The sequence below is a fragment of the Cyprinus carpio genome, chromosome B3 (assembly GCF_018340385.1).
Source record: "Cyprinus carpio isolate SPL01 chromosome B3, ASM1834038v1, whole genome shotgun sequence".
Taxonomy (NCBI): Eukaryota; Metazoa; Chordata; class Actinopteri; order Cypriniformes; family Cyprinidae; genus Cyprinus; species Cyprinus carpio.
Window position 1 is genome coordinate 37,919,244 of NC_056599.1, and position 12,877 is coordinate 37,932,120.

The window sequence follows — 12,877 nt, forward strand, 5'->3', positions numbered from 1 at the left end:
TGTGTGTGTGTGTGCTTGAAACAAAAAGTGAATGACGGACCGTATTTAAGCACTGTGAGGTTTAGTGATACACATCCAGTCGTTACTATGTGGAAATGATGAGCACACTATGAGACTTCATCATTATTTGATTTATTGAACTTTTTCTTTGTTTGCGTAGAATTTCAGGATGCCCGAATTTTCAGAACTCCACTTGTCTCATTTTAGAGGACATGGCCCCTGCCGGGACATCAAAGCTTTCAACTGCCCTCTCTTGGGCCCAGGCTCTCGCAAAGAGAACAAAGGAGGAGAGCGGGACCCAAATCAGTTGAATATCTGGACGTTCATACATCTTGGAACTTTCTCGACTCTGACTGGACACCGAGGACCGAGAAAACACTCCATTATTGCCCAGGCAGAGTGTAAGTACTGAGACTTAAAGCACAGATAAACGATTTGATTTTTATTGATTTGTCAGTGTTTTATCCAAATATACATTTGGGCTAAATTGTTTCTCTTCTTTACAGGTGAGTCCCAGGATTCACAGGAGTTCTGCCCCAATGGCAGGTAAAGTCTTATGTGACTGTAACACAAATTGCGTGTTCCATTATGTTCTCTTTAATAACTTGGACTTAATTTATCACGCCAACTAACTTCTTTTTCTGACATTATTTTCCAACACAAAAGGGTTGTGTTTTTTAGCATCTCCTCCCAGTCGCTTCTTGGAGCCATCTCTCGCAGTTGGCCCAAAAAGAAACGGCATCAAACATCGGCGAAAAAACGGGCGAAGAAGGACAGCCGAGTGAGTGAGTCCGTGGGAGTCACTGGAGTGCCAGAACAGGACGCGGAGTGCCTTTCTTCATCACTCATTCAGGTTAGACTGAATTCACTGTAATTACCGTAGAGCTGACGGGGAGAGGGAGGGCATTACACAAATGGGTTTTGAGTTTAAAAAAAAAATATATATATTTCAATGGCTTCGTTCCAAAATGTAATGTGCTGCTTTGATACGTTTACTATCTAAATCCTCTTCATATTCATTTATCATGTCAGTTGTGACCTATCGAATACTGTTTCCGGGTCCGAGCCTCTACTCCGTTTTAATACTGACTCAGTATTATCTCGTGAGCAGAATGAATTTAAAGCTAAATCTGTAAGCTAAGCATTTGTCCTGGACACTTATATTTTAACACTTCACAAAAGATAAATCAATCTTTGTCCAACTGAGATTTCCATCTGAAGATAAAGGTTAGGATCATGATTTAGTCTGTAGTAGTTGTAGCACAATTAGAAGGGACTGTTGTTTGCTTTTGGGATCTGATGAACAGTGGGACCCGGAAAAGGGCCCATGTGAATGTCAAGACTAGTGCTGGGTGGTTTGACCAAAAACTTATATCACGGTTTTTTTCTAAATTTATGCCGGTTTACCGTTTTTTTTCTCATGCATAATCAGGTGTGTACAATGCATTTTCTGCTGGTTGATATTCCAAGACGTGCTTTTAGCCCGACAGCACTTGCATAAAATGGTTGTTTGGTTTCCACGACGTCGGATTTTTGGAAACCAAAAAAAACCCTCCAAACAAAGGAGACCAGGCTCCTCTTTTTGGCACTGTGTCATGTTCTACTTGTTCTGCAGCATGTAACGCCTGTTTCACAATACTCAATCTGCAGTGGGACGCGTTTGCAGTCCGCCACTGATCCGCTGCTGTTTAGTCCACAAACACAACATTTGTTCATTGTTTTGATTTCATATCATGTAAAAAAAAACACACACACACACACACACACACACACATATATATACATATATATATATATATAGATATATATATATAACATATATGAATATATGGATATATCTAATATATTTTCAGCATTGTGAGTCTTTTGGACACAGAACAGTAACAATCTTTCATAGTTATAGACATTAGATTAAACTCAATAAATATAAACAACGCATTATTCATGCATTTTACTTCTCAGGTTTTATAATAAGCTGCTCAAGCAAGCGGCAAAACATTTAAAACACAATAATTAGCCTACTTTTCTTGTTAAAATTTTCAAATTAAAACACCACAGACAGAAACATTCTCGTGCCTTTTGCATTTAAATCTTTATCACAAGCAATCCCACGGGTCTTAATGAACTTTTTTTTTTCTGCCTCCATAAAAGTGAATATATAAATTGTTTTCCTTTTAGCATATCCTAAAAGTCAACTTTTTCTTGTTTCTAAACCTAGCCAAAAAGAAACCATGTGTTGCGTGACGAAACAGCTTTAATTAGTATATGAGTTATTCCGTGAAATGACTGGATTTCTGTGTAAAGCGGCATGTTCATTTTTTCATCCGCGAACAATGCGCTGAATTCATTGTAATTCAGCAGAGCTGCAGCACAGCAAAAATAGACTCGGTTCGTAAACGTTCGCTGCACTGCTGCAGACGCACCGCTTCGTTGGAACGCACTGATGGATCGCAACCTCGTGCTATATGAACCTCTGGATATTCATTAACATGGGTGCGTTGTGACCTACGAATACTGCAGACGGAGTCCGAGCCTGAAAACGGCGTTATAATACGTGACACCATGAGCTCTCGCTGAGCAGAACGAATGTCGCTGCTAAATCTGTGTTGTAAGCATTTGTCCCTGGGTCCGTCTGAAACAGTGTGCCGCTTCACGCGGCGCAGCATAACGTTCCGAAACTGAGATTAATTAAATACATCGGATATGGCGGTATATTAAAAAGTAGTGTATCGTAACGAAAATATACACCGGTTTTCGGTGTGGGATCTGATGGTCTAGTGGATCCGCCCAAGCACTATTATGTCAGACAGACTTAACAAGGGCATTAAGATAACCATAGTTGTAAAATTTTAATAATTATTCTGTAATGATAATGACAGAGGAACAATATAATTGGAATTACTTTTAGAATTTTTTTTCCAGCCGATGAACAGTAAAAACATTATCAGCCAAATTGGTGCAAACACTAATAATTTAACATTATAGTTATTGTTCTTAACGTGTGAACAGCCCTTAACTCTATTAATGAACTAAGCAGTTGAATCCAGCACAATCTGACCTTAGCATGGTTCTAAGATAAGAGATGGAATCTAATAAGCACAAAGTGCAACCTAATATTGACTGAATTAATGCATTTTTAAGTTCTGTGGATACTGTTCAGTAGTAAATATAAAAATGGTTATTTCCTACTTGTAAATTTTCACTGATCTTATCACAGTGCACCCTGGCATTACGTAATACATGAGGGATGCATGTGATACAGCCTTAGGTTAGTTTTGCTGGTCTTTAAAAGTGTTAGGTAAGTAGGAAGCACACTATGTTTTCCAACTGAATATATATAAAGATTACCTGTTGATTTTAAAACTAGACTGTTGTCTCAGAGGGAATTCAGTGATTAGCTGACTATTGAGTCAAACAAAGCTTGTCTTTAGCTCTCCCTAGAGGCCTGAAGCACTTGATATAAGTGACATTTACAGGTCCGAATGGAATTTTAACTGACATTGATTTTATGCAGTGCTTTTCAAGTGGCTTTCTCTCTAATAGTCCAATCAACTTTGCTGTGTCCTGTTGTTTTCAGGTTAGAGATCCAGTGTGCATCAGCAGCAGCAGCAACAGTAGTACGTACAGCAGCAGTGGCCTCAGCACGGAGAGGGTGTCTGTGCAGGAAACAGAGGGCCCGTCGAACTCCTATCAGTGGGAGTCCCGGCGCACCTCCTTACCCAGACTCTCCTGCTGCCAGAGCTACAGCCAAGAGAGCGAGGAGCTGCAGTCTCCCCTGAGGAGTGAGACTGAATGCTCTCTGGCTTGTACGGCCCTGAGGAACTTAGTTACAAGCGAAGATCGCTGCTTTGCATATGGCTTTGTCAACAATGTGCTGAGAGAGGAGAGGGAGAGGGATGAGGACGAGAGAGAGGAGAGCGACAAGAATGAAGGGATCCTGTTCAAAGAGGTGATTTGAAATGGCATTTAAAAACATATGACGTCGAAATTGACACATGTATGAACTCATACCGAAAAGAACGTGATGCATAGATGTGTTCTCTTGCACGCAAAGATACAAATTTACATACAAGTACACAACCTATAAGTCATACAGGCACACGCAACCTGAATCCTCTAGAAAGACAATGCAGATAAAGACAACATAGGCTTACTAATACAGAGAGAGAGGAGAGAGAGAGAGAGAGTGAGAAACACAAGCACACATGCATGCATGTGTACACACAGCCAGAAATTGGCTTGCGGTCTTGATTTCCTGTTTTTCTTGCGTTCAGCAGGGTTTCATGTTTACCTCACCAGCCTACTTCTGCTTAGGGAGTTTCCTTGCAAAGAGAAATAAGCAAACAGTTCAAAAAACATCTTCACACACTTACTGTGCTTGTCATGTGCTCTGAAATTAGACATGTTCAGTGGTTCTTCTGTGGAACTGTTATGTTATGTTATGCTATGCAATTTACCGAATTTGTTAAAAAAAACTTAAAACTCTAAAATAAGCCAGCCAAGTAATTTATTTAGCCATTACATCATTATAAGGTAAATTATGAAAGATGGCTGAATATTTACTGCACATGTCTAAGTGACGTTATTAAGTTGTTTTACTTTTTCAAGAAATGAAACTTTAATTATTTTTATAAACAAATACACAGAATTTAGATATAAACTACAGTTCAATACTTTGAGGGGAGTAATATTTAAAAAAGAAAAAGAAAAAGAAATGAATACTATTATTCAGCAAGGTTTCTATAATATATGCTGTTCTTTTTAACTTTTTATTCATTCAGAAACTTGAAAAAAAAAAAATAAATTACATATTATAGATGATAATAAGAAATGTTTCTTAAGCACCAAATCAACGTATTAGAAGGATTTCTGAAGGATCATGTGACTCTAAAGACTGCAGTAATGATGCTGAAAATACAGCTTTGAACCACAGGTATAAATTACATATTAAAATACCTGTATTTAAATAGAAAACTGTATATTTTAAATTGTAATAATATTTAACAAATTACTGTTTTTTTTTTCTATATTTTTGATCAAATAAATGCAGCCTTGGTGAGTATAATAGACATCTCTTAGAAATACTAAAAAAATCTAATAGACCCCAAACTTTTGAATGGCAGTGAAGTTACATGCACACACAGATAACCAGATTTTAAGTGTCAGATTGAAAAATTCTATGCTTTTTTTGATCTAAATAAAGAAAAAATGAAATCAAAATTAGGTATACATTATTATGTACAGTATGCAAAATGAGGGAAAAGGTAGTCTAAATGGCTAATGCATGTACACAGTAGCTTTTTATATTTGTATATCACTATATTGCGTATAGTAACATGGCTGGATAACAGTACTGGCCAGTACACATCCGTAACATAATTTGACATCAATATCTCGCATCCCTTTTTTAGGGGCTACAACCAGTGAACTATGAGTACAGAGAGGGACGGGAATATGAACGCTGTAGATTTCTCAAGCAGGGCTCCTTCGGAGAGGTCTACAGCATCAAAGACAAAGGCACCGGCTTCATGTGTGCCGCCAAAAAGGTATTTGTGCCCTGCTTTTGTGTCCATCTTATTATTACAGGCAGATGGCACTGCTGGCATTCAAATGCAAGTTACTGTCTGTTGATCAGTAGATGCATGTGTGTGTGTTTTCAGGTGCCATTGGTGAGTTTCAGCAGTGAGGAGGTGGGCTCGTGGAGTGCCCTGCAGTCTCCTCAGGTGGTGGAACTCTTTGGAGTGGTGCGTGAAGGTCCTTCCATCATCCTCTTCATGGACCTTAAATCCAGTAAGTGCTCAGAAGCGCCTTTGTAGATGCAACAAACAACCTCTTTATTCCTCCATCTGTTTCTCAGTTCCTTATTTGACATATCTGGTGTTTTGCTCAAAGGAAGTGTTTTCTGGAGAGATGGAAATGTTTGATGACTCTCTTCAGGTTCTCTTGGACAGCTGGTGGAGGAACGAGGCCGTCTGCCAGAGGATCTATCCCTGCACTACCTTCAGCAAGTATTGGGGGCGCTAAACCACCTGCATAGGAAGCGTGTCCTTCATCTGGACATCAAAGGTACGTCCGGAATGTGGGCTGGATAGTTAAAAATGCCCCTGAACCATTTGATTGGTTTAGAGGGGTCGAAGCTACGTGGAGTCTTAAAAAGTCAAAAGAGTGAGCACTTTGCATTTTTCTGACCTCTCTTCCACTAATTCACTTATGTGGAAAGATGAATGATATTGACATTTAACGTCTCCACGTTATTTATGTGGAAAGTGGACATGCGGGGTTTTTTTGCACTTCCTTATTTGGGATCACAGTTCTTTGGAAACCACACAGAGAAACGGAAAATCACAAGTGAGATGTCCTTAATATTGCAATCGTTTCTTCTGAACAGCTATTTAGATTAAATGTGGAAGACTTTTTTGTGAAATAAAATGATGACCCTCTCATATTTCCACATTATTCAGATATGCCATGATATCAAAATAATGAAATTACTAAAACTAAAAAAAAAAAAACAAAATAACAAATAAATAAAAAGTTTATTGCTATAATAGTGTAAAAATACAAAAAGCTTCTTAGCTATAAAAGAGTAATTTATGTGCAATAAAACACTGAAACAATATAAACAAATAAAAATTTGCTGTTGATTAAACCAATGTGTTGTGTAAAGCCATAAGCAATTTAAAGAACTATAGATTTGCTGTTGAGGAATTTAAGTTAATTCTAATGCTGTCTTTTGTGGCTGGGTTTAGTGTTTTTTTCGGGGCATAGGGTGAGACAAACAGCACCTGAGAGAGAGATGAGGGGGGAGGAGAGAGAGAGAGAGAGAGAAAGGAGATCAGAGTACAATGTGAGCAACCCAGGGCTGGGAATTTCCCACAGCATGACTCACGTGGTTCAGATGAGGGGGGGAGGGAGAAGAGACAGAGAGATCAAGAGAAAGAAACTAAACACTTACTGATGAACTGACCATATATAATGCAGATGGACACAAGAGACTAAATGAGCAGCTTTATGTCTTTATCAGCCATTCAAAGTGATAAAGAGCAGTTAAATTCAAGCAAGCAGAAAACCAAACCTTTCTACTCTGACATCTACAGCGCCATCTGCTGTCCAAATAGTCTGATTATCAGTCATTTAATCTAGACTTTTTTTTTTTTTCAGTCAACAAGCTGTGGTTTGCAATTCAGAAACCGAAAGTCTCACACACTCCAATTTTAACTTTTCCTGGAACCGTCCCATCGCCTGTTCTAGAGCAGAGACTTATGGGAAGAGATGTGCCCACTGGCAAACATACTTATTTTCTAAAAACACATTGCTAGTCTAATTGAGCATGACTCAACAGTATTGCATTGTGAAAATAGATGCAATGAAACAGCCTTTGAAATGGCTTGTGCTTGTACGGGTTACTGGTTAATGTAAACTAGTAGTCAGATTGGCGACTGTATATGCACTGTATATATAGGTACTGCACCCATTCTAAAATCTAACCAATAGTTAATGAAGTAACTTAATCAAGTTTAATGTCAGTGTATTGAAGGTAACAAAAATAGAAGCAAATTATGATCAGTTTGAAGCAGAAGCACTATCATTTTGATGCATCAAGAAGCTCTTGAGGATGGTCTGGAACTTAAGCCTTCGTTTTCCAATCAGAAAACCAGAAAACAAAAACAAAAATCGGTGTTTGTGATGTTCTGAAATGGGAGAAAATGTTTGGGGTTGGGAATTTTTTTTTTTTTTATGTATTTAAAAAAAAGTTTTTTTATGCTCACCAAGGCTCCATTTATTTGATCAAAAATACAGTAAAACAGTAATATTGTGAAATATTTTTACAACTTAAAACAACTGTATTCTATTACTAACTGAAATGTCTTCCTGTGATGTTGAATTTTCAGTCTTCAGTGTCACAAAATGATTCTAATATGCTGTTTTGGTGCTCAAGAAATGTGTTGTTATTATTAGTGTTGAAGACATTCTTTATACTTTATATTTTTTAAACCAACAAAAATAATTTAATCCTCAAAATACAAAGAATACAAAATTCAAAAGAACTGCATTTATTTGAAATATAAATATGTCGTAGCATTATAAATGTCTTTACTGTCAGTTTTGATCAAATGAATGCATCCTTGCTGAATAAAAGTATTCAATTCTTTTGAATGGTAGTGTACATCATTGTGGATTTCTTCATATTTCAGTTCCCTGTTGATTATAATCAATGGGTTTAGACATAAGTTGTTTGTTTACTTAAAAATACCATCATTTACATTTTAGCTCACTTTGTGCTCTCATGTTTGTTTTATTTTCAGCGGATAATATTTTGCTGTCAGAAGATGGGAAGGATGCATTCCTGTGTGACTTTGGATACTCGGAGAGATTGGACAAACAAGGGCTTAGTTATTGTAAGAGTAAGTACATTTCAGTACAGCCTCAAATATATCCAAGTGAACATAGACACATACATGAATGAATCAACTCGTTTTGTATGTTTAGGTCTGAAAGGCACAGAAACTCATATGGCACCTGAGGTGGTGCTCAGTGAGCCGCGCTCCTCAAAAGCAGACATCTGGAGCAGCTGCTGTATGCTCCTGCACATGCTCAACGGCTGTCATCCGTGGACGCGCTACTACTCCCACCCACTATACCTCAAGGTTAGCTATGATCGGAAACCTTTTCAATAAGCCCCTCCCACTTTTAAAGTGGCATTTCATTTTATTTAGTGTTTTGTGAAAACTATATGATTTGCATTGACCACACACTTACAGAGTGTTGTTTGTGTTTGCATGCTGACAGATAGCAGAAGAGCCTCCGCCAGTGAGGGAAATCCCTCGTGACTGCAGCTCCTATACAGCAGACTTCATAAGATCAGGACTGCAGAAAGATCCAAACACACGAGCCTCTGCCAAAGAACTCTTGGTTAAAACTGCTAAAGCACTTAAAGATGGTAACAGTAAATAACCACGAAAACACATACGAATGGCTGGTATTAATGTTACACTATTTAAAAGTCATACATTTATTTGCAGTGGGGGGACTTCACAGCCCCGTGAGAGGAGGAACCTATCTGAAGCCACTGGGGAAGCCAGAGAATCCAGACTCCGCCCATTCAGCCACACCCACCACATCCCACCACACCACGTCCTCTGATAACTCTGAGCAGCAGTGGATGAGCTCGGAGCAGGAGAAGAGAGCGGGTGATGGGGAGCGTAATGACGAGCCAGACGAGGTGAAAGAGAGGAAACGGACAGAGGAGACAAGAAACGATGACCACTCTCCTCCGAAGTCACTGCTCCACATTCAAACCACTTCACCTGAGCCACAGATCATCAATAAGACCGAGCCAGAAGCAACAGTGCCGGAAGAAGAGCTGTGGAAAGGTGAGCCGGGCGCCGCCACCTGATCACGTCATGTTCGTAGCGGCCAGCTTTACGCTGCTCTTCAGACTCATAGTAGCTATATTTCCATTCCAGTTGTGAATTGAATTTATGTAGAAAATTGTGGGACTTCTGGGAAAAATGACACAGAATAATAGAAATGGAATTTGAAGCCACTTCATTTATTAAACACGCTATGTTTGGGGTCAATAAGATTTAAAAACTAAAGAAATCTTTTGTTCAGCAAGAATTGATCAAAAGTGTTAAAAAATAACGCTGAAAAGACCTGCAAAGAAGTTTCACTTTCCACTAAAATATTACATAGCACAACAATATTTAATATTGATAATAAGAAGAAATATTTGCAGCAAATTAGAATGATTTCTGAAGGATCATGTGACTGGAGTAATGATGCTGAAAATTCAGCTTTGCCATCACAGCAATAAAGTACTTATACAGAATATTCAAGCAGATTGTTTTTTTTTAATTATAATAAAATTTCAGAATTTTTATTGTATTTTTATTACAGCCACAGTGAGCATAAGAGACTCCTTTCAAAAATAAATTGTACCATCCCCAAACTTTTGAATGATAATGTAGAATAAACAATATTTTAGATGTGAATTATTCAAGTGATTGTAGTATTTTATTTGGTAAATGTGTTCATACAGTAGTTTATGCATATGTATTCTTAACAAATAAAATGTACAAAATGCATTTCATATATTTTATTCGCATTTTGGTGTCATTTAGTATTTTTTCTATTCCATATCCCAAAATTAGCATCAGAAATATGAGGATGGAAACTCAACATCCTTTCTTGTGATTACAGCCATCTGAACTGTAGCTTTGCAGAATATAACACTTGTCTTGCTCTCTCTGCAGATTTCCACGTGAGCAGCCTTTCTCATCCTCATTCTGCTGAGCGACAGGAGCAGTGGCTCTCTTGTCTCAGTAGCGACGGCCTTTCCTCTAGAGAATACTGGGACAAGAAGGTAAACAAACCCAAGCATCAAGTTCAGGATGCTGAATATGAGGCAGCCTGTAATTCCCCATAACCTGATACATGACTAGTGAACACATTAGAGGCATATTAAGAGTGACGTTTAACTTCCTGACGACCATCACCTGTTGTTTGCTAGTAAAGCATCTCAGTTAAACCAATCACAACTTATTTGAAATTCAAAGGGGTTTTTTTTCCTTCCAGGATTCAGGGCATTGTTCAGACGGTCCTAGAGATGACCTTAGCTCAGGCGTGTTTTCTTACAACAGCCAACAAGATGGCCAGAGCTTCAGCAGGGACTGGCTTGCCCCCACACATCGACCCCCGCCCCGCTGCTTTGACGGTGTGTGAACAACTCCTGATTACTTTAGAGAGATGCACAGCATCATTACATAACCAGAGAGTTGGCATGATACCAAACTGTTAGAAATCCGTACCAACATTGATTGAATTTTGTGATACTCGATATCCTGGAAAAAAAACATTATGCTTTTTAAATTTGAAAAAATTATATAAATATTAACACATTAAGTATGGCATATGCCTACACTACCGTTTGGGATCAGTAAGCCTTTTTAAAATGCTTTTATCAAGGATGCATTTATTTGATCAAAAATATAGTAAAAACAGCAAAATTGTGAAATATTATTATGATCTAAAATAACTCTTTTCTATTTGAATATATTTTAAAAATATAATAAATTCCTGCGATGCAAAGCTGAATTTTCAGCATCATTACTCCAGTCTTCAGTGTCACGTGATCCTTCAGAAATCATTCTAATATACTGATTTTATTATCAGTTGTGCTGCCTAATAATACAATTAATTTTCCAGGATTCTTTGAATAGAAACTTCCTAAGACATAACAGTATAGTAAAGAATAGTAAAGAAAATATTGTGTAGTAAAGGTGAATTATTTAGGTTTTTCCAAGTAATTACTTATGTATAGTCAGTAAGAAAGAAAAATTAAATTAAATCAAGAGCAGTTTTATTAACATGATCAAAAACAGCAAGTCTAAGGACATGTCCCATATTTAAGTATGTATATGTTTTCGTAAACCAGTGTTTATAAATCTGTGGCATATTGGAACATAACACATAAGCTACAAGAACTCTCTCTCATTCACTCACGCTGTTGCTATGAGATATTTTTAGATGACATTTATCAGGGTGAATTGTGCCATGCTCACATCTGTGCTTTGTTTCTTCAGGGGTGAATGTTTATATTAGGGACTTTGACGGGAAATGCTTTCATATTCGGGAGACGCCTGGGGTGAAAGTAGGCCACGTTGCAAGAGGAATCAGCGATCAGGTAAACAGCGTGTGTGTGTGTGTGTGTGTGTGTATTTGCATTACTCTTTGTTTGCTAGAGGTTCAAATCTTCCCTCTCGTGTAGATCTCAGAGAACGTGTTCAGTCTGCGAACAGAGGATGGTTGCTTGGTGCCCCATGACAAAGAGGTCCTAGAGAACAGCCTGTTTTTGCGCTGCGTCCCGGCCCTTGACTCCAGCCACTATCATCAGTACGGACACAACCCCTGCTGCACCCTCGGCCCCGACTGCAAACAGAATAGCTGGAGGATCAGAGAGGGGATGCTGGAGACTAGAGACTGATCTCTCCGTCTCCATCTGCTTCTGTCCGGCTTTCTCTTCCACTCAGAGTACCTTTGCATTGAATTAGTATTCGTGAATCTCTTCTGGGCCTCTCGTCGGCCAAACTTTTGAGCCATTGTCATATTATTGATTTACATTTTCAGTATTTTGTTGTTGTTTTAACTATGTATGACTTCTGTTGCACTGTGTTTTGAAGATCATCGTGAGCCTTCAAAGAGTCATTTCATGACTAATGGCAAGATTGCAAAGCATTTAGTCACGTGTCACTTGTGTAGTTTTGAATGGGGAAAAATGCAGCGCTCAATATGGCCGCTCAATCGCAGAAAGCCCCACCTTATGAACATCGTCACTGCAGCTGCACTTAGAAGTCCAGGTTGCTATAGAAACAGTGAGCATTCTGCCCTTAGGACTCTGCATGCCAGAGTTCTGAGACGTGCACTTACGTCTGCGCATGCGTTTAAACATATACGCTTTTTATAATGCTATTTGAGCAAAAGTAACAACATTATTGACACAGTTGTTCTCAGATTTCTTTGGTGATTTCAAATATGAAATTTAATTTGCATCTTAGTGAACAGTTTTGTAGAATTTGATGTTTCCCCATTCAAAGAGATAGGAGCTGCACTTGGATGCCCGAGAGGCGTTTCAAAGATGGTCACCGAGTGACATCACTTGTGTTAAAGAGACTTTGGTATGGTTTACCATGTACTTCAAAAATTGAAATAATCACTTATCTCCTTTCTAAGAACTGTATTTCAGAGTCATTCAATAAAACTTTTTTTTTTTTGCAGTTGTCCCAGTTGTCTGTGATTAATGAGATGTTGAGTATTGTTGTGTTTGTAAGTATTGCACTGATGAAAAAAAAAACACATTACATCTGTGTAATTTTAA

General features: G+C 38.2%; 1 protein-coding gene and 1 long non-coding RNA gene across 2 annotated transcripts; both read left to right on the plus strand.

Annotated features, from left to right (window-relative positions):
* Window positions 1-373: 373 nt before the first annotated feature.
* Window positions 374-742, plus strand: LOC122136603. Its single transcript, XR_006154264.1, has 3 exons — window positions 374-401; window positions 507-546; window positions 682-742. It is a non-coding gene; the product is annotated as an uncharacterized LOC122136603 (long non-coding RNA).
* Window positions 743-784: 42 nt separating this feature from the next.
* Window positions 785-12,085, plus strand: LOC122136822 (mitogen-activated protein kinase kinase kinase 14-like; the record flags this gene model as incomplete). Its single annotated transcript, XM_042721423.1, has 13 exons — window positions 785-853; window positions 3,578-3,949; window positions 5,412-5,546; window positions 5,661-5,790; window positions 5,938-6,066; window positions 8,307-8,405; window positions 8,491-8,648; window positions 8,791-8,941; window positions 9,024-9,374; window positions 10,257-10,366; window positions 10,579-10,717; window positions 11,586-11,686; window positions 11,771-12,085. Coding segments are annotated over 13 exons (2,160 nt in total), but the record flags the coding sequence as incomplete, so codon positions are not given.
* Between the last annotated feature and the right edge of the window lie 792 nt (window positions 12,086-12,877).